The sequence below is a fragment of the Pseudophryne corroboree genome, chromosome 5 (genome assembly GCF_028390025.1).
Source record: "Pseudophryne corroboree isolate aPseCor3 chromosome 5, aPseCor3.hap2, whole genome shotgun sequence".
Taxonomy (NCBI): Eukaryota; Metazoa; Chordata; class Amphibia; order Anura; family Myobatrachidae; genus Pseudophryne; species Pseudophryne corroboree.
The window spans coordinates 281,032,527-281,054,997 of NC_086448.1; the positions used below are offsets into that span (position 1 = coordinate 281,032,527).

The following is a 22,471-nucleotide window of genomic DNA, read 5'->3' on the forward strand; positions in this document are numbered from 1 at the left end:
TTAGATAACTCTGAATCTAAAGGTGGGTACACACTAGTAGATATATCTGCAGATCAATTGATCTGCAGATATATCTATGGACGGATCGGGCAGTGTGTTGAGCATACACACTGCCCGATCCGTCGGGGACTGACGTCATGAACTGGCACGCCCGCCCAGTTCACCTGTCAATCACCGCCGGCCGCCGCAGCATGTGTACGGGCGGTCGGCCAACCGCCCCGTACACACACAGCGACGCGCCAATATATCGGTAGATATATTGGCCGTCGGCTGTGCTGCGCAGCCGACGCGATACGTCTGTGAACGACGGAGTTCACAGACGTATCGGCTGTACACACTGGCCGACGGTTCCGCGATATATCGGCCATTCAAGAGAACGGCCGATATATCGACCAGTGTGTACGGGCCTTAAGGCTGCATGCTGGAGAAAATCTGTGGAAGATGTGATTTTTCAGGATGCTGTTATTCCTTATGCGGGCGGCCCCTCTGGGTCACATAAGAGACCATTTGCAAATGTTGTAAACACTGACACCAACACGGATTCTGACTCTTGTGTCGACGATAGTGAATCCAGAGAGAGAGATCATAAATTGGCGAAAAATATACAATATATGATTGTGGCTATAAGGGACGTGTTGGAGGTTACAGAAACCACTCCTGTACCTCAGGAGAAGGCGTATTTATGTAAGGAAAAGAAGTCCAAAGTCACTTTCCCCCCCCTTCACACGAACTAAATGCTCTGTTTGAAGGGATGTGGGTGAATCCTGATAAAAGATTTCGTATTCCCAAAAGGATTCACCTAGCTTACCCTTTCCCGGCTGAGGACAGAAAAAAGTGGGAGTCACCCCCTGTGTTAGACAGGGCACTTTCCAGGTTGACAAAGAAGGTAATTCTCCCTGCTCCTGGCACGGCTTCTCTTAAAGAGCCGGCAGACCGCAAAATGGAAACGACATTGAAATCCATTTATGTTACCAATGGTACACTGATTAGGCCCACTATTGCCTGCGCATGGGTGAGTCGCGCTATTGAAAAACGATCAGAAAGCGTGTCAGCAGAAATTGACACAATTGATAAAGATGAGATACTCCTTAAGTTAGGGAATATCAAGGACGCTGCCGCCTACATGCTGGAAGCAATGAAGGATATTGGACTCTTGAGTTCACAGGCCGCTACCATGGCAGTATCGGCTAGGCGGGCGTTGTGGATTCGCCAGTGGAACGCGGATGCAGATTCCAAAAGAAACATGGAGGCTCTCCCATATAAAGGTGAGGCCTTATTTGGCGATGGCCTGGATGCGTTAGTCTCGGAGGCTACCGCAGGTAAGTCGACATTTTTGCCCTCTGCGTCTGCATCGGCAAAAAGACCTATCACCCGCAAATGCAGTCCTTTCGGCCCAATAAATAAAAAAAGACGAGAGGTTCCCCCTTCTTTGCAGGAAGGGGAAAGAAGCCCACAGCGGCTCCAGGTTCCCAAGAGCAGAAGTCTACCCCTACTTCTGCCAAATCCCCAGCATGACGCTGGAGCTCCCTTGCGGGAGGCTGCTCGGGTGTGGGCACGTCTCAGACTCTTCAGCCAGGATTGGATTCTGTCTGGCCTGGATCCCTGGGTGTTGCAAATAGTATCCCAGGGGTACAAGCTGGAGTTTCAAGACGTTCCCCCATGCCGATTTTTCAAATCGACCTTGCCAGTTTCTCCGTCAGAAAGAGAAGCAGTAAGAGCGGCAATCCAAAAATGGTCAAAACCAGGTCATAGTCCTGGTACCGTTGTCACAACAAGGGAGGGGTTTTTATTCAAGCCTCTTTGTGGTTCCGAAGCCGGACGGCTAGGTCAGACCGATCCTAAATCTAAAGGATCTGAATGGTTACCTAAAAAGGTTCAAGTTCAAGTTGGAATCACTTCGGGCAGTGATTGCCAGTCTGGAGGAGGGGGACTACTTGGTGTCAGTGGACATAAAGGATGCTTACCTGCATGTTCCCATTTATCCTCCTCACCAGGTTTATCTGAGATTTGCGGTTCAGGATTGCCATTACCAATTCCAGACGTTACCTTTCGGTCTCTCCACGGCGCCGAGGGTATTCACCAAGGTGATGGTGGAGATGATGGTTCTCCTTCGTCAGAAAGGAGTCAATATAATTCCTTATCTGGACGACCTCCTGATAAAGGCGAGATCCAGGGAGCAGTTGTTACAAAACATATCACTCTCTCTGTCAATACTCCAACAACACGGGTGGATCATAAATTACCCAAAGTCACAGTTGGAACCGACGACAAGGTTGTCTTTCCTCGGGATGATTCTGGACACAGAAGTTCAGAGAGTATTTCTTCCGCTGGAAAAGGCTCTGGAAATCCAGAAAATGGTAAAACAGATATTGAAACCATCAAGTGTGTCAATCCATCAGTGTATTCGGTTGTTGGGGAAGATTGTGGCGGCCTACGAGGCCATACAGTTTGGCAGGTTCCATGCAAGAGTATTCCAGTGGGACCTGTTGGACAAGTGGTCGGGGTCACACCTACACATGCGCAGAAAGATAATCCTGCCGTCAAAAACCAGGATTTCGCTCCTGTGGTGGTTACACAGCTCTCACCTACTAGAGGGACGCAGGTTCGGGATTCAGGAATGGGTCCTGGTAACCACGGATGCAAGTCTCCGAGGCTGGGGAGCAGTCTCTCAGGGAGAAAACTTCCAGGGACGTTGGTCACAACAGGAAGCCTGCCTTCACATAAACGTTCTGGAGCGAAGAGCCATTTACAACGGACTTCAACAAGCAGTACATCTTCTTCAAGACTGTCCCGTGCAGATCCAGGCGGACAATGTAACAGCAGTCGCATACATAAACAGGCAGGGCGGAACGAAAAGCAGAGCGGCAATGGCAGAGGCGACAAAAATCCTCCGCTGGGCAGAAAAACATCTACAAGCTCTGTCGGCAATATTCATTCCGGGAGTAGACAACTGGGAAGCAGACTTTCTCAGCAGACACGATCTCCATCCAGGAGAGTGACAAGTCTTTGGGGAGTTCTTCAAATAGACATGATGGCGTCTCGTCTCAACAAGAAGCTTCAGAGATACTGTTCCAGGTTGAGGGACCCTCAAGCAGTAGCAGTGGATGCACTGGTGACCCAGTGGGTGTTTCCGTCAGTGTATGTCTTCCCTCCACTTCCGCTGATCCCAAAAGTACTCAGGATCATAAGAAAAACAAGGGTTCGAGCAATCTTCATTGCCCAAGACTGGCCAAGGAGGGCTTGGTACCCAGATCTTCAGCAGTTACTCATAGGAGATCCTCGGCCTCTTCCTCCTCGAGAGGACCTGCTGCAGCAGGGGCCGTGTGTGTACCAAGACTTACCGCGGCTACGTTTGACGGCATGGCTGTTGAGCGCCGTATCCTAGCCAGGAAGGGTATTCCCGAAGAGGTCATTCCCACCCTTATTCAGGCCAGAAAGGGAGTAACGTCGAAACGTTACCACCGTATTTGTAGAAAATATTTATCTTGGTGTGACTCCAAGAAGGCTCCTACGGAAGAGTTTGAGTTGGGACGTTTTCTCCATTTTCTGCAGGATGGTGTGGAGGCGGGCCTCCGATTGGCATCAATCAATGTCCAGATTTCGGCCTTGTCAGTGTTCTTCCAGAAACAATTGGCCTCTCTTCCAGAGGTTCAGACCTTTGTGGAAGGGGTTCTGCACATCCAGCATCCATTCGTGCCTCCAGTGGCACCATGGGACCTTAACGAGGAATTGCGGTTCCTTTAATCGGATTATTTTAAGCCTCTACAAAAGATAGAGTTGAAGTTTCTCACTTGGAAAGTGGTGATGCTTTTGGCTTTGGCATCCGCAAGGCGGGTGTCTGAATTGGGGGCCTTGTCTCACAAGAGCCCTTACCTGATCTTCCATGAAGATAGGGCAGAGTTGAGGACTCGTCAACATTTTCTTCCGAAGGTGGTTTCATCTTTCCACATAAACCAACCTATTGCAGTGCCAGTAGTTACTGACACATTCACTGATTCAATATCTCTAGATGTGGTTAGAGCTTTGACAACAAGTTGTCAACAAGTTGTAATGCCGAGCAGCTACTTGGTCAGGGTCAAACACATATTTGCTAAGTTCTTAAAGTTTGAAACCTTGGCCGATGAGGACCTCAAGTTTGGTCAATCGGTGCTGCAGGGTCATCCGCACTCTCCCGCCCGTACTGGAGCTTTGGTATAGACCCCATGGTCTTGATATCATCCCCAGCATCCTCTAGGACGTATGAGAAAATAGGATTTTGATACCTACCGGTAAAACATTTTCTCCTAGTCCGTAGAGGATGCTGGGCGCCCGTCCCAGTGCGTATTTTACCTGCAGTTTAGTTATTACAGTTACACAAGTTGTGTTATTTTAGTTCAGCATGTTGCTCCAATTGGTTCATGCCTGTTGGCATGTGTTATGTTGAATGCCATGTGTGCGGCATGGTTGAGGGTGTGAGTTGGTAGATATCTCACCACTAGTTAAGTAATTCTTTTCCTCGAAATGTCAGTCTCCCTGGGCACAGTTCCTACAACTGAGGTCTGGAGGAGGGGCATAGAGGGAGGAGCTAGTTCACACCCAATGAAAAGTCTTTAGAGTGCCCATGTCTCCTGCGGATCCCATGGTCTTGATGTCGTCCCCAGCATCCTCTACGGACTAGGAGAAAGGGATGTACCGGTAGGTATCAAAATCCTATTTTTTTTTTAGTCTCTTCCATTTCCTTTGCCAAAAACCTTGCATGCGATGTAGGAGAGGGATTATTAGCACTTTTGTGAGCAATGTGACATAACCAAAACTAGTTTGTTTTTAATACATGGATTTTACATGGGAATATCATTTTAATAAATTTACGTTTAATTCAGTTTAACCTCATCCAGAATGAAAAATATAGGTGGAGTTTGGTTACTTTTTCCTTGTATATGCCATTGTGGTCCCCTATCCTGGTCTGTATTGCGCAAACTGCTGGACCAAGTGTGTGTTGGAATCCCTATCCCTTAACATGTTATTCATATAAAGTGATTAGTTCAAGGTAGCTTTACTTGTGTGGCCTTTCTAATGAGATTTGAATTTAGACCATATGATCGGTGTCTTAGCTATGTCCTATTTACATGCGTCCTATGTTACCTTTCTGACAGTGTGCAGAAGAACAGAGACTAGTTCCTGAGTCACTGTACCCTCATACCTACAACCCAAAAATGAGCCTGGATATCAGTGCAGTGCAAGATGGAACACAGAATAGCCGTAAACTTTCTAAAAGTACAACCTTCAAGCATGTTGAGGTATGATTTGAGCTTTGTTCCACAAAAATTGTACCTGCAATGTGTATGCAACAAAACTGCATGAGGCTACATCTGTATCGATATGGATTGAGAGTGGTGGTAGATTTCCGCTCATTTGGTGGCAGTGCACTTTGTAAAAAGTAATTAGGCTTGTCCTACACTAATAGTTTTTAAAAATAACATTTAAAAGTGTACAAGCTAATCAGTAGAATTAGTATTGCAGTTTATACAATATCCGTTAATCCCAGGCAAGATTACAGCTGGTTTGCAGACCACTGTGTAAAGTGCTTCCCTCTGTCATCATGTTTTATATGTACTCTGGGTCCCAACGTAGGAAAATTTGGAATGTAGCATTTGATGGAGGAAAAAGGGAAAATTAGACTGGAATTAATTGCCTTCTATATACAGGTTGAGTATCCCATATCCAAATATTCCGAAATACGGAATATTCCGAAATACTGACTTTTTTGCGTGAGAGTGAGATAGTGAAACCTTTGTTTTCTGATGGCTCAATGTACACAAACTTTGTTTAATACACACAGTTATTAAAAATATTGTATTAAATGACCTTCAGGCTGTGTATATAAGGTGTATATGAAACATAAATGAATTGTGCAAATGTACACACACTTTGTTCAATGCACAAACTTACAAAAAATATTGGCTAAAATTACCTTCCGGCTGTGTGTATAAGGTGTATATGTAACATAAATGCATTCTGTGCTTAGCTTTAGGTCCCATCACCATGATATCTCATTATGGTATGCAATTATTCCAAAATACGGAAAAATCCGATATCCAAAATACCTCTGGTCCCAAGCATTTTGGATAAGGGATACTCAACCTGTGTGTGTATGTATGTATATATATATATATATATATATATATTGTTAGTTGTTGCTATTAACTGTTCAAGCTGGTATTATGTAGGGTTCACTGTAGGATTTGTTTTGGGCAGGGTGCTGATCACCACATTTAAATTTTGAATAGCAAAATTTTGGTTTTGACTCATCACTACAGCTGTGTCCACTTACATGTAGCCTCCGTATACGTTAAACAGCCCTTCTAGTCATGCCATGGCGTGACTTGGTAGCACTGAGTGTCTTATCTTGCAACTTTTTCCAGTAAAATGCATCCTGTTCGCAAAACGATGAAAATAGGATGCATAAACAATTTATGCTGATTAAAATTAAATGCGGCATGCCTATATTCTACAAACGCAGCCACGGTCGCATACAGAATATAGGCATGCCGCATATAATTTTAATCAGAGTCTGATTATACTGCATGTTTCTCTAGCATCCATAAGGGATATTGGGGACAGATTAGTACGATGGGGTATAGACGGGTCCAAAGGAGCCAGTGCATTTTAAATTTCTTCAACTGGGTGTGCTGGCTCCTCCCCTCTATGTCCCATCCCACAGGCAGTTTAGAAAAAAGTGCCCTCAGGAGAGGATGCACACTCTACAAGCTCCAGAGTTTTTCTTCATTTTCTTTTAAACCTTTATTTCTTTCGGTATGCTGTTTGGGCAACAGCATACCTGCACCATGGGAGTTAAGGGGGGGACGGTCACCGGCCTCGTGAGCTGCAGAGCCGCTTCCCCGCTGCAGGGCCACCGTCCTGAGGGGCTGTTTGTTCAGCGGGGCACTGCGCCTTAGCTGTTGCAGCCGCAGCACCCCGCACACCCCTAACAGAGCCTGAAGGTTATCGTCTGTGGGGAGTACAAACCGGGGGCCCGCTAGGGGGGTCCCCTGGTTCATTGTGCGGCAGAGGCGCGCGTGTCCCTCCTGGGGGAAGACCCGCTGGAGCCATGCGTGAGACTGGCTGGCGTTATTGTACCAAACATTTATGTGAGGCTACAAATGGTGTGGGAGACATAGCCAGTATAAACATTATTAGTAGCTCTGGCGCCATTACGGGTGGCAGAGCTACATCAGAGCGGGCTCAGCGGCATTTTGGCTCCCTCCTCTGCGTAAGCAGCAGAGGCCTCATACAGCTCCTCCACACGTTCACAGAATCACTGGTACCGGGTGTAGAGGGTGAGAGCCGCTATTGGTGCCCAGTTTACAGACTGTATCACTGATATAGATAGATAGATATATTTCTGCTGCGGGGTACACTGGGCTCCACAAGGATTGGACAATGGGGTGTAGAGTAGGATCTTGATCCGAGACACCAACAGGCTCAAAGCTTTGACTGTTCCCAGAATGCACAGCGCCGCCTCCTATATCACCCCGCCTCCCAGCACAGGAGCTCAGTTTTGTAGTTGGTGCTGCAGTAAACAGGCACTTAACAGAGGGGCTGCTCCAAGCAGCCCTATGAAAAGCTTTTTATGAGGTAAAAAGTGAAGACTTCAAGGGCAGCAGCAGGGGTAAATGTCTTGTGACATTCACTGCTGCAGCTCCAGCTCTCCCCAGCGGCGCTGTACACTCCCGAGCCCTGGTTGCCGGGTATCTACAGCGGAGGCTCCGGTTTTCTTCACGTTAGACACACACGGCTGGGGCTTGCAAGGATCGTGTGGCAGCGCTTTGGGAGGTGGTAAGTGGGTCCCGCTTGCGGGACCCGGTCTTTATCGCGATCCGGCGCGGTCAGTGGGAGGCGGGCCGCGCGCGCTGGCGGTGGACACTGGCAGTACAGGCGATCCCACTAGATCACCAGGGCATGGGCGCAGATCAGGTTTTCTCTCTAAACCAATTCTTATATCGCCCACAGTACCCGCTGGTTTTGCCAGCAGAGGGGATAAGGCTTAGACCTGAAGCCCCTCCCCCAGCCCCAGGGCGCCATTTCTAGCAAGTGTTCCCGCCCTGGAGCTTCATCTCTGTCTTTTCCTCACTCCCTGTCAGTGTCTGCGGCGCCATTATTCCTCAGCTCACTGTTCCTGGGACTGCTTGGGCAAATCCTCCTATGTAAAGCCGCCTGGTTGTCAGCGCTGTGCCTTTACAAGACACTTAAGTATTCTACCTGCCTTTTTAGACAGTGATAGTTAAGAAAGAGTGCACTTAGTCAGGGTTTTATAGTACAATTACCCTGTGATATACATCCAGTTCTTACTGTGTACGGTTATATCTATTGTTATATAGCTGTGTAAGCTAGTCCAGTGCAGTATTATTGTCAGTAATAACCTCTGCATTGTACAAACTGTGACTTTCTGTGTGTGCATTTGATAGCTGAGTGGTGTCCATTTCGTGTCTTTCACTCAACCTGCTATCCCTATATTCCATAACCTGAGGGGGCTTGGTGCGTCAGGTGTTATCTAATATAGGATTTTCACAAAGATATACTGTATTACGTATTTTTCTCTTTGATTTAGTCACCATATCTCTCCTTTATCTCTGCTGGTGCTGACTACACTGCGCAGGGGTTTGGGTTCAGAGGTATAGTGCTGCTGATAATTGTACTGTTAACCTCATACTGCAAGTTATATCATGTCTGCTTCTGAGGGTAATGGTTCTGGGGCTGAACACTCTGCCGGTGTTGCTGACGCCACGGGGCCATATTAGGAGAATATAGCAGCTGTGGGCTCTGGTTCTGGGGGCTCCTTGCCCCCCAGTGGGACTGTGGCAACAGAGGCACATACTGACCCACCGTGGGCCGCTTTTTCCACGATTCTGCCTACGCTAGTTCATAAACTAACTCCCCCTATGGGACCCCCAATGCCGGTACAACCGTATGTGGCCCCTGGAGCTAAACCGCCGTGGGCGGACGATTTATCTGCTCAATTAAAGAAGTTGTACCAGTCCTTGACTACTAAAAAGTTTGACCAACGCTCACCTAAGTCCAAGAGGTCCTCTAAGTGAGCGCTTATCTCCTCACAATCCACTGCTGTCACTGACACCTCGTCTGATGAAGACGGCACATATACTGACCCCTCAGGTTCTGACTCAGATACGGCTGATGGGGAGGGTAGTTCACATGTGGATGTTCCTGATCTTTTGGAGGCTATTAAGTTAATTCTGCAGATTACGGATGATCCCGAGCCATCCGTCCCTCCTAAGAAACCAGATAGGTTCAAGCGTCAGAAGGTGGTTAAGCAAGTTTTACCTCACTCTGACCACCTAGTGTATATATGTCAGGAACCCTGGGAAAACTCGGGTACGAAGTTTGTGCCTCAAAAGAAGTTGCTGGCTCGCTATCCCCTCGCGCCAGAGCTGTCTAAAAATTGGGAAACGCCTCCTCCAGTAGACTCACATGTGGCTAGGATGGTGGTTTCCTCAGCTCTACCTATCACTACCGTCACGTCTCTAAAAGAGCCTACGGATAAACGTGTGGAGGGTTGTCTGAAAGCGATTTACACCCTCACGAGTGCTGCACAAAGGCCCACTATTGCAGCTACATGGGCTGCAGAGGCTATTGAAGCATGGGCCTTGGAGTTAGACATGTTAAAGAAAGAAGAGAATGGGGTTGTACTGGTAAGGTGCACAAAGAAGAATTGTAATTAAAATATAACTTTTATTATATCATTAAGAGCCGTGAATCGGTCAGCAAGGCGAAATATATGGTTAAAATGACAAAGAATTTAGAAAGATCAAGTGCTCTAAGATAGAGAAGTGATAAGATTTAAAATATATCCACTCCGATGAATACAGAAACTACCAATGAAATTTAATTATAATACTGTTGACAGATGAATCTGTTGTATGTACCTATAAATAGATAGTAGAGCCCCAGTTAGTGGCTCACTGCTAAATTTCAGCTCCCAGTGTCCTCTATAATGTAGATGTTATTATGAGATTCTTATTCTGAGTCAAATACTCAAACATATGCTAATTTTCAGCTCCCAGTGTCCTCTATGCTGTAGATATTATTATAGAATTCTTATTCTGAGTCAAATACTCTAACGTACATAGCTTACATGTGTCCAAAAAAACATTTAGGGTGCAAATTTGAGTGTCCTGAATCAACTATCTAATTTACCTGGGTATTCACTCCCAGTATCTAACCAGCTATGTCAACAGCCACATAGAATCACCTAAGACATTATTAATCAATTGGTAATATTTTATTAATTTATTATTGTTGTTATTAATTATTATTTGTTTGTTGTAACAGTCTTCTAAATTATAAGAACCAAATTTGCAGGGGATATCTTTAATGCATATTTGTAACTTGTTTCAAAGATACTGTGTATACAGCTGTTTCTGCCTCTGCCCCACCTGTCAGAAATGGATTACATCTGGATGGGGTTGATTAAGCCTATCTACTAATATTGCAAGAATGGGCACCTTCATTTGTGTCAAAAAATGGGATAATCTTTATTCCCTGACACAGATTATTGATGATTCTGGAACAATGTCTGGTGTGCCTCACTTTGAAAATATAATAAAATAAATTCACCTATCACACTTGCTATATGTAACAATAGTGTATCCACTGGAATTCATTGATAGACTCCGGTCAAATAGTATCCTACGTTCTTGAGATTAAATATAACTGTCGATGGAGGGAGTGTTTGGTGTAAGTAGGCTTATTGTGCAGTTCTATTAAACATCATATTTTGGCTATTTAAAACAGTACCCTCAATGTAATAGCCTCCCATGAACACCCATCAATGAATGGATGGAAACAGGGGACCCCTCAAGCTCTTATAGCATGTGTTGATGTGAAATGATCTAATTGTCTCATTTGCTGTTATGGGTACATAAATAGTTAAGTGATTCTAAAGGCATTGAATGGCTTCTGAAATGTAAAGTTAATAGCACACATTCAATTTGCATATGTGTGTTTAGTGAAAAATGTGAGGCTGTGAAACACAAAGGTGAATGTGCTATACCGGCTTTATTAGCATCAATTCGGGTATTCCCGTGTTTGCCGTATAGCAAGATATCAACCTTCTGTGTATGAACTGGCAAGAGAGTAATTCGGACACCAGAGACTATGAGAGTGAAATACTGCAACGGCACCTACTGAATCAGCGTTTGTCCGATTAACGGGCATTCCCGTTTGTCGTGCAGTATTCCAACCCCCATACTCAATGAACGGGCAATGAAACACAGAAGTATATATGCTGCCATGGTATATATTCAATTTGCATACATCAAATCAGGCATTCCCGTATTGCCGTGTAGTAAGGTATCGCCCTTCTGTGCATATGCTACGAGAGGGAATAATTCAGACACTGGAGACTATGAAGGTGAACATGCTGCAGCGGCACCTAGTGAATCGGCATTTGTCCGATTAACGGGCATTCCCATTTGCCGTGCAGCAGTCCAACCCCCGTGCCAATATCAAAATAAGTAGTTAATGTAAGAGCATCAGAGCGGAAAAGAAAGCCAATGCGCGCATTTAGGGTATAGCTTTGTCGAGGCTTAGAGTTAGAAGCTGAAATCTCTTCTGACCATGCTAGACAATGCTTGTCATATATTTTCACAGCTTCTCGATATATTAAAGAGGCGGCTTCTGATGCCGGTATCCTAGCAGCCAAGGCCTCTACCACGCCAGTCCTGGCTCGCCGGATATTGTGGCTGTTATCCTGGTCTGCGGATCTGGACTCCAGAAAAACCCTGGAGGTACTCCCTTTCAAGGGAGATATTCTGTTTGGGGAGGACTTAAATACGATTGTGGCTGACTTGGCTAATGCCAAAACTGCCTGTCTGCCTAATACCGCTCCTTCTGTGTCGAAGTCTAAAGGTACGTCCTTTCGCCCATTTCGTCCTTCAGGTAATGCAAAAGGTCAGGCGTACCATAAGCAGGCCTGCACTTCCAAACCTGGTAAGCCGAAGCCCAAAAGAGCCTGGGCTGCCCGTCAGCCAGCAGCCAAGACCGATAAGCCTGCCGCATGACGGGGCGGGCCTCCCCCTGGGGGATCCCAGGGTGGGGGGCCGGCTTCTAGGGTATACCCAGGAATAGTTGAAGACCACTTCAGATGCCTGCGTACGGGAAGTCGTCACTCGAGGTTACGCCATAGCCTTCAAATACCGACCCCCTCATCGATTTTGCCAGACAGACGTCCCTTTGGACCAAACAAAGGCAAAAACTCTACACTCTGTGGTACAGACCCTCCTGGATACATGAGTTGTAGTACAGGTGCCTCTTACTCAGAGGGGCCGAGGGTACTATTCTCTGCTGTTTCTAGTCCCGAAACCGAATGGGTCCTCTCTGCCCATTCTCAACCTCAAGGCATTGAACAGGTTTGAAGATTTCCAAGTTCTGTATGGAAACACTTCGCTCTATAGTTCTGGCCTTGGAACCTGGGGACTACATGGTCTCCCTGGACATACAGGATGCTTACCTGCATATTCCTATAGCAGTGTCACATCAGCAATACCTGAGGTTCGCTTTTGGCAACCTACATTACCAGTTTCGGGCATTACCTTTTGGTTTAACAACGGCTCCGCGAGTCTTCACCAAAGTTATGGCGGTGATGACGGTGGTACTCCGCCGTCAAGGGGTCGGGATACTGCCCTATCTGGACGACTTGTTAATCCTGGCAAATTCCCCAGATCTTCTCCTGCGTCATCTGGATATGACGGTCCGGTTTCTACAAGCCCACGGGTGGCTCATCAACTGGAAGAAATCCTCCCTGGTCCCTGTCCAGAGCATGGTGCACCTGGGAGCATTGTTGGACACTCACAACCAGAGGTTGTTCTTGTCTCAGGAGAAAGTCCTGAAGATTCAGGACAGGATTCGTTGCTTCCTTTCTCGTCCGCAAGTGTCGATACATTCGGCAATGCAGGTGCTGGGCCTAATGGTATCAGCATTCGACATGGTGGAGTATGCTCAATTCCATTCTCGCCCCCTACAGAGGCTGATTCTAGCCAAGTGGGACGGCCTGCCTCACCGGATCAGATCTCAAATGATCTTCTTGACTCCGGAGGTCAGTCTGTCGCTACACTGGTGGCTCCGGGACCAACAATTGTGCAGGGGTCGTCCCTTCTGGATATCCAACTGGGTCCTGTTGACGACAGATGCCAGTCTAAGAGGTTGGGGCGCGGTGCTGGAGCAACACTCCCTTCAGGGTCGGTGGACCAAGGAGGAATCTCTCCTCTCGATCAACATTCTGGAATTGTGGGCGGTCTTCAATGCGTTGAACCTGGCCCAGCATTTAATTCAGAACCGTCCTGTTCAAGTACAGTCGGACAACGCCACCACAGTGGCTTACATAAATCATCAAGGTGGCACTCGAAACCATTTGGCAATGAAGGAAGGCTCACGGATTCTACGTTGGGCAGAACGCCATCTACCGGCCATACCGGCAATATTCATTCCGGGAGTCCTGAATTGGGAAGCGGACTTTCTCAGTCGTCAGGACATGCATGCCGGCGAGTGGGGCCTCCATCCAGAAGTGTTTCAACTCCTCGTGGAAAAGTGGGGCCTTCCAGACGTGGATCTGATGGCGTCTCGACACAATTTTTTTTAATTATTACTAAATATCTGAGATCTCTCATGGTTATGAGCACAGAAAAAATTATGATATTACTACTGTATGTAGTAATTTCACCAAATGGTACCAACATAACACCGGATTGTTAACAACATAGCAAAGATCTAATCATAAGATGGTTGGTATTCTCCTTTGTGATTATAAAAAAGGTAAATAGCTGTTGTTCTCGTTCAGCCCTTTGGGATATTGGCTTCCCATCAAGAATATCATCTTGCTCTCAAACCTGAGGAGGTCTCCATCAATATCACCCCCCCGAATGCCTACGCCAAAATGTTTCAAACCAAATGCCTGAAGACCCTTTGGAGTCCCATTGTGTTGGTGCAGGAAGTGGTTAGCAACGGGAGTCAAAGATTTAAATCTTAATTTGTCCTGTCATTTTTAATAAAGGAAATAGAAACCTGCAGCTCCAGTTGTAACTGTTGCAATGTTTATAACAACACCATAAAAGTTATGGATTGTTGCAATTTTCAAGACAGTAATAGAACAGTTACATGAGAGAGATACATATGAGCCATTTTGTTGTATCAAACCAGCATAATACTCAGGCTGTGGATATTTTGTGGAATAAACGCACACTGCAGACAGCTTATATTTATTCAACCAAAATTTGTGATATAGCTGTATTTCTGACATGCATATGCCCTCTGCAGGACAGTCTGTACAATAAATAAACAGAGGAGTGTACACATGATTGGTTAACAGAGGCTCATGGGGTGGAGGTGCATCCTTTAAAAGTGAATGCTATCATCTCCCGCAGGATACATTATGCAAGATATGGACATAGCAGTTCATCTTCAATAAAGGATATAGAACCCTGCAGCTCCAGTTGCAACTATTGCAGTGGTTAGAACAACAGAGGGTAGACGAGCAATCTGCAGCTTCAGTGCTAATAGTTGCAATTCATTAGGATTGCGTTATAATAACCATAGGTTGCAGTAACCCTCGAGATAGAAACAGAAGAGTCACCAATGAGCTATAATTGTTAAATTATATGCGGTAATAACTGTTCATCAACACTGTGTGCCGAATAAATGTAGTTCGGTTCCATGTACATGTGCAAAATTATGAACACGGAATAAAGACTCAACCGCAAATTTTTAATGATTATTGGATATAATATTATACCCGTTCATGATTTGAATTAATAAAGGTATCCCAGTTAATAAGGGTTTGATTTGAGTAGTCAATCTGCGGTTATCTTTAAGCCATTGCGGCACACACCTAAAAATTACAAACCAAATAAATATAATAAAGACACATAGGAGGATTTGATAATATTTCATCATATTTTATTTTATTTCATGTATTGTTTGTGATTGTTGTCTCATGATTTTTTACGTTCTCAGGCATTTTAATCATATGAAATTAACAGTTACATTTTAAATATATTTCTCTGACGTCCTAGTGGATGCTGGGAACTCCGTAAGGACCATGGGGAATAGCGGGCTCCGAAGGAGACTGGGCACTCTAAGAAAGAATTAGGACTACCTGGTGTGCACTGGCTCCTCCCTCTATGCCCCTCCTCCAGACCTCCGTTAGAATCTGTGCCCGGCTCGAGCTGGATGCACACTAGGGGCTCTCCTGAGCTTCTAGAAAAGAAAGTATATTTAGGTTTTTTATTTTCAGTGAGATCTGCTGGCAACAGACTCACTGCTACGAGGGACTTAGGGGAGAGAAGCGAACCTACCTGCTTGCAGCTAGCTTGGGCTTCTAGGCTACTGGACACCATTAGCTCCAGAGGGATCGAACACAGGCCCAGCCTCGGTCGTCCGGTCCCGAAGCCGCGCCGCCGTCCCCCTTGCAGAGCCAGAAGCAAGAAGAACGTCCAGGAAATCGGCGGCTGAAGACTCCGGTCTTCATTAAGGTAGCGCACAGCACTGCAGCTGTGCGCCATTGCTCCCCATGCACACCTCACACTCCGGTCACTGATGAGTGCAGGGCGCTGGGGGGGGGCGCCCTGGGCTGCAATAAGATTACCTTATATTGGCAAAAATACACATAATATAGTCATTAAGACTATATATGTGTAAAATCCCCTGCCATATATCCATAAAAAAAGCGGGAGAAGCCCGCCGTGAAGGGGGCGGTGGCTTTCTCCCTCAGCACACTGGCGCCATTTCCTCTCACAGCTCCGCTGGAAGGACGCTCCCCAGGCTCTCCCCTGCAGTTTCCAGGCTCAATAGGGTAAAAATGAGAGGGGGGGGCACTAAATTTAGGCGTAAATACTATATATATAGCTGCTATTGGGTAAAATCACTCATTATAGTGTACATCCCTGTGATTTATAGCGCTGTGGTGTGTGCTGGCATACTCTCTCTCTCTGTCTCCCCAAAGGACTTTGTGGGGTCCTGTCCTCAGTCAGAGCATTCCCTGTGTGTGTGCGGTGTGTCGGTACGGCTGTGTCGACATGTTTGATGAGGAGGCTTATGTGGAGGCGGAGCAGGTGCCGATAAATGTGATGTCACCCCCTGCGGGGTCGACACCTGAGTGGATGGATATGTGGAAGGAATTACGTGACAGTGTCAACTCCTTACATAAGAGGTTTGATGACATAGCAGATGTGGGACAGCCGGCTTCTCAGTCCGTGCCTGCCCAGGCGTCTCAAAAGCCATCAGGGGCTCAAAAACGCCCGCTACCTCAGATGGCAGACACAGATGTCGACACGGATACTGACTCCAGTGTCGACGACGATGAGACTAGTGTACATTCCAATAGGGCCATCCGTTACATGATTACGGCAATGAAAAATGTGTTGCACATTTCTCACATTAACCCTGGTACCACAAAAAAGGGTATTATGTTTGGGGAAAAAAAGCAACCTGTGGTTTTTCCCCCTTCTGAAGAATTAAATGAAGTGTGTGATGAAGTGTGGGTTTCCCCCGATAAGAAACTGGTAATTTCCAAAAAGTTACTAAGGGCGTACCCTTTCCCGCCAGAGGATAGGATACGTTGGGAGACATCCCCTAGGGTGGATAAAGCGCTCACACGCTTGTCAAAGAAGGTGGCACTACCGTCTCCGGATACGGCCGCCCTAAAGGAGCCTGCAGATAGAAAGCAGGAGGCTATCCTGAAGTCTGTATATACACACTCAGGTATTATACTGAGACCGGCTATTGCTTCAGCATGGATGTGCAATGCTGCAGCTGCGTGGTCAGATTCCCTGTCTGATAACATTGATACCCTTGACAGGGACACTATATTGCTAACTGTAGAGCATATTAAAGACGTAGTCTTATACATGAGAGATGCACAGAGGGATATTTGCCAACTGGCATCTAGAATAAATGCAATGTCCATTTCTGCCAGGAGAGTATTATGGACTCGGCAGTGGACAGGTGATGCGGATTCTAAAAGGCACATGGAGGTTTTGCCTTACAAGGGTGAGGAATTGTTTGGGGATGGTCTCTCGGACCTCGTTTCCACAGCGACGGCTGGGAAGTCGACATTTTTACCCCATGTTCCCTCACAGCCAAATAAAGCACCGTATTATCAGGTACAGTCCTTTCGGCCCCAGAAAGGCAAGCGGGTTAAAGGCGCATCCTTTCTTACCAGAGGCAGAGGTAGGGGGAAAAAGCTGCACCAAACAGCAAGTTCCCATGAACAAAAGTCCTCTCCCGCTTCCTCTAAGTCCACCGCATGACGCTGGGGCTCCACAGGTGGAGCCAGGTGCGGTGGGGGCCCGTCTCCGGAACTTCAGCGACCAGTGGGTTCGCTCAGCTGGAATTCGAGACATCTCCCCCTCGCCGTTTCCTCAAATCAGCCTTGCCAACTACTCCGCCAGACAGGGAGGTGGTGCTGGAGGCGATTCACAAGCTGTACTCCCAGCAGGTGATAACTAAAGTACCCCTCCTTCAACAGGGACGGGGTTACTATTCCACAATGTTTGTGGTACCGAAACCGGACGGTTTGGTGAGACCCATTTTAAATTTGGAATCCTTGAACACTTATATAAGAAGGTTCAAGTTCAAAATGGAATCGCTCAGGGCGGTTATTGCAAGCCTGGACGAAGGGGATTACATGGTATCACTGGACATCAAGGATGCTTACCTGCATGTCCCCATTTACCCTCCTCACCAGGTGTACCTCAGATTTGTGGTACAGGACTGTCATTACCAATTCTAGACGTTGCCGTTTGGTTTGTCCACGGCACCGAGGGTATTTACCAAGGTAAAGGCCGAAATGATGATACTCCTTCGAAAAAAGGGAGTTATAATTATCCCGTACTTGGACGATCTCCTTATAAAGGCGAGGTCCAGGGAACAGTTGTTGATCGGAGTAGCACTAGCTCGGGAAGTGCTACAACAGCACGGCTGGATCCTGAATATTCCAAAGTCGCAGCTGGTTCCTACAACGCGTCTACTGTTCCTGGGGATGGTTCTGGACACAGAACAGAAAAAGGTGTTTCTCCCGGAGGAGAAGGCCAAGGAATTGTCATCTCTAGTCAGAGACCTCCTAAAACCAAAACAGGTGTCGGTGCACCACTGCACGCGAGTCCTGGGAAAGATGGTAGCTTCTTACGAAGCAATTCCATTCGGAAGGTTCCATGCAAGGATCTTTCAGTGGGATCTGTTGGACAAGTGGTCCGGATCGCATCTCCAGATGCATCGGCTGATAACCCTGTCTCCAAGGACCAGGGTGTCGCTGTTGTGGTGGCTGCAGAGTGCTCATCTTCTAGAGGGCCGCAGATTCGGCATACAGGACTTGGGTCCTGGTGACCACGGATGCCAGCCTTCGAGGTTGGGGGGCAGCCACACAGGGAAGAAACTTCCAAGGACTATGGACGAGTCAGGAGACTTCCCTACACATAAATATTCTGGAACTAAGGGCCATTTACAATGCCCTAAGTCAGGCAAGACCCCTGCTTCAACACCAGCCGGTGCTGATCCAGTCAGACCACATCACGGCGGTCGCCCATGTAAACCGTCAGGGCGGCACAAGAAGCAGGATGGCGATGGCAGAAGCCACAAGGATTCTCCGATGGGCGGAAAATCATGCGTTAGCACTGTCAGCAGTGTTCATTCCCGGAGTGGACAACTGGGAAGCAGACTTCCTCAGCAGGCACGACCTCCACCCGGAGAGTGGGGACTTCATCCAGATGTCTTCCAAATGATTGTACACCGTTGGGGAAGGCCACAGGTGGACATGATGGCGTCCCGCCTCAACAAAAAGCTAAAAAGATATTGCGCCAGGTCAAGGGACCCTCAGGCGATAGCTGTGGACGCTCTAGTGACACCGTGGGTGTACCAGTCGGTTTATGTGTTCCCTCCTCTGCCTCTCATACCCAAGGTACTGAGAATAATAAGAAGGAGAGGAGTAAGAACTATACTTGTGGTTCCGGATTGGCCAAGAAGAGCTTGGTACCCAGAACTTCAAGAAATGATCTCAGAGGACCCATGGCCTCTGCCGCTCAGACAGGACCTGCTGCAGCAGGGGCCCTGTCTGTTCCAAGACTTACCGCGGCTGCGTTTGACGGCATGGCGGTTGAACACCGGATCCTAAAAGAAAAGGGCATTCCGGAGGAAGTCATTCCTACGCTGATTAAAGCTAGGAAAGATGTGACCGTAAGACATTATCACCGCATATGGCGAAAATATGTTGCTTGGTGTGAGGCCAGGAAGGCCCCAACGGAGGAATTTCATCTCGGTCGATTTCTGCACTTTCTACAGTCAGGAGTGACTATGGGCCTAAAATTGGGTTCCATTAAGGTCCAGATCTCGGCTCTGTCGATTTTCTTCCAAAAAGAACTGGCTTCACTGCCTGAAGTTCAGACTTGTTAAAGGAGTGCTGCATATTCAGCCCCCTTTTGTGCCTCCAGTGGCACCGTGGGATCTCAACGTGGTGTTGTATTTCCTAAAGTCGTATTGGTTTGAGCCACTTAAAACCGTGGAGCTAAAATACCTCACGTGGAAAGTGGTCATGCTGTTGGCCTTGGCGTCGGCCAGGCGTGTATCAGAATTGGCGGCTTTGTCTTGTAAAAGCCCTTATCTGATTTTTCATATGGATAGGGCGGAATTGAGGACTCGTTCCCAATTCCTTCCTAAGGTGGTTTCAGCTTTTCATGTGAACCAACCTATTGTGGTGCCTGCGGCTACTCGGGACTTGGAGGATTCCAAGTTACTGGACGTAGTCAGGGCCCTGAAAATATGTTTCCAGGACGGCTGGAGTCGGGAAAACTGACTCGCTATTTATCCTGTATGCACCCAACAAGCTGGGTGCTCCTGCTTCTAAGCAGACTATTGCTCGCTGGATCTGTAGCACGATTCAACTTGCACATTCTGCGGCTGGACTGCCACATCCTAAATCTGTAAAGGCCCATTCCACGAGGAAAGTGGGCTCTTCTTGGGCGGCTGCCCGAGGGGTCTTGGCTTTACAACTTGGCCGAGCTGCTACTTGGTCGGGTTCAAACACATTTGCAAAATTCTACAAGTTTGATACCCTGGCTGAGGAGGACCTTGAGTTTGCTCATTCGGTGCTGTAGAGTCATCCGCACTCTCCCGCCCGTTTGGGAGCTTTGGTATAATCCCCATGGTCCTTACGGAGCTCCCAGCATCCACTAGGACGTCAGAGAAAATAAGAATTGACTCACCGGTAATTCTATTTCTCGTAGTCCGTAGTGGATGCTGGGCGCCCATCCCAAGTGCGGATTGTCTGCAATACTTGTATATAGTTATTGCCTAACTAAAGGGTTATTGTTATGAGCCATCTGTTCGTGAGGCTCAGTTGTTGTTCATACTGTTAACTGGATATAGTATCACGAGTTGTACGGTGTGATTGGTGTGGCTGGTATGAGTCTTACCCGGGATTCCAAATCCCTTCCTTATTGTGTCAGCTCTTCCGGGCACAGTTTCCCTAACCGAGGTCTGGAGGAGGGGCATAGAGGGAGGAGCCGGTGCACACCAGGTAGTCCTAATTCTTTCTTAGAGTGCCCAGTCTCCTTCGGAGCCCGCTATTCCCCATGGTCCTTACGGAGTTCCCAGCATCCACTACGGACTACGAGAAATAGAATTACCGGTGAGTAAATTCTTATTTCATCTTCTTCTCGTAAGTGCGCCAACAGAGACAATCCTTTTCTTCTCAGTACTTCTCTTCCAATTTATTGTCTATGGCGGCACCCCCACATAACATCATGAATTGACTCATAATATGAAAATTGGGGAATTTTGTTAGTTTATTATAAGTGTTATCAATCTGATATAAGTCCAGTGCAGAGGATTACACCCTTTCCCCCTTCCTTGAATCTATATCCATATCATGTGAGCAGTGTAGTCATCATCACAAAATGCTGATGATAGTGTGGGGGAGAGTCAAGAGCCTTCCTGGTTGGGGGTTATCAAAACTATGATGTCTGATATGTCATCTCAACTCACTGCCAATGGCAATAAAACACAAGAACTGCAACAAGCAGTAGCTAACCTAGCTGCCAAGGCTGATGTTCCCCATCCCCCCCATGTCTACTACAGGTGCACAAAAATGTGCTTTTCCTGCCATCCTATCAGATACTGATGATGATGTGGATCCCAGTGGGGAGTCCACCCCTACACAGGGTATTGAACCCCTCATATTGGCTATACGGATGTGTTACAGCTCTCCCTGGAGGCCGCTACTAATCAGCATTCGTTTTTCCTCCCACAAGACAAACTGACAGTCACATTTCCTGATTTCAAGGAATTGGATGATTTATTTAAATTAGCCTGGAAAAATCCAGATAAAAAATATCAGGTGTCCAAAGGATTTTGCATACCTTCCCCTTTGCCCCTTTGAAGAATCTCCAGCAGTAGACGTCTGTCTCTCGTCTCTCTAAAAAGGCAGTGTTTCCAGCTCCGGGCTCCTTTACGGTAAAGGACCCAGGGGATAGGAAAATTGAGACCACTCTGAAATCTATCTTCACTGCTGCAGGTGTAGCTCAAAGACTGGTCATTGCTGGTTGCTAAGACCACTGCTATGGCTGTGTCTCCACGCAGAGCCATATGGTTGCATCAGTGGATTGCAGACGCTGACTCCAAACGTAATGTGCAATCTCTTCCCTTCACAGGGGAATGGCTCTTCAGAGGTGAGTTGGACGCATGGATCTCCAAAGCTACTGCTGGAAAATTCACGTTTCTCCCTTTAGGGGCTCTGCCTGCTAGGCGTGCCTTCCCGGGACCGTCTACTAAGTCCTTTCGGTCCTCCAGATTTTGATCTAGAGCCAGGGGTGCCTCCAACGCAGCTAGAGGCTCCAGAGATAAGCCTAAGAAACCAGCTGTTGCCGGTTCTCAAGAACAGAGCACCAGTTCAGCTTCCACAAAGACTTCGGCATAATGGTGCCCACCCACCACGAGGGGATCTCGAGGTGGGAGCTCGGTACGTCACTACAGCCACCTCTGGGACGGTTCCTGCCAAGATGCCTGGGTAAGGGACCTTATCTCTCAGGGTTACAAGCTGGAGTTTGAGGTTGCTCCTCCCCAACGATTTTTCAAATCAAGCTTACCAGCTTTGGAAAATATGCGTGTTAACCTACTACTGGCCATCGACAAGTTGGTCCAGTCCCAGGTTATTGTTCCAGTACCCCTGCTACAGCATGGACAAGGTTACTACTCCAGTCTGTTCATAGTGCCAAAACCAGACTGGTCTGTGAGACCCATTTTGAATCTGAAGTCCTTGAATCCTTTCCTGAAGGTTTTCAAATTCAAGATGGAATCTTTAAGAGCGGTTATCGCAGGCCTGGAACACCAAGAATTCCTAGTGTCCCTGGATATCAAGGACTCTTACCTCCATATTCCAATTTGGCCTCCTCATCTGGCCTATCTGCGGTTCGCCCTACTGAGTGATCATTAC

The 22,471-nt window shown here is 47.1% G+C and overlaps 1 protein-coding gene across 1 annotated transcript in view; it reads left to right on the forward strand.

Moving 5' to 3' along the window:
* The window catches only part of TOPBP1 (DNA topoisomerase II binding protein 1), a 238,014-nt gene that overhangs the window by 159,006 nt on the left and 56,537 nt on the right, over positions 1 to 22,471 (forward strand). Inside the window, exon 18 of the mRNA XM_063922375.1 lies at positions 5,133 to 5,276. Within this exon, the coding sequence (XP_063778445.1) occupies positions 5,133 to 5,276 (144 nt within the window). The remainder of the gene's footprint in view (positions 1 to 5,132; positions 5,277 to 22,471) is intronic.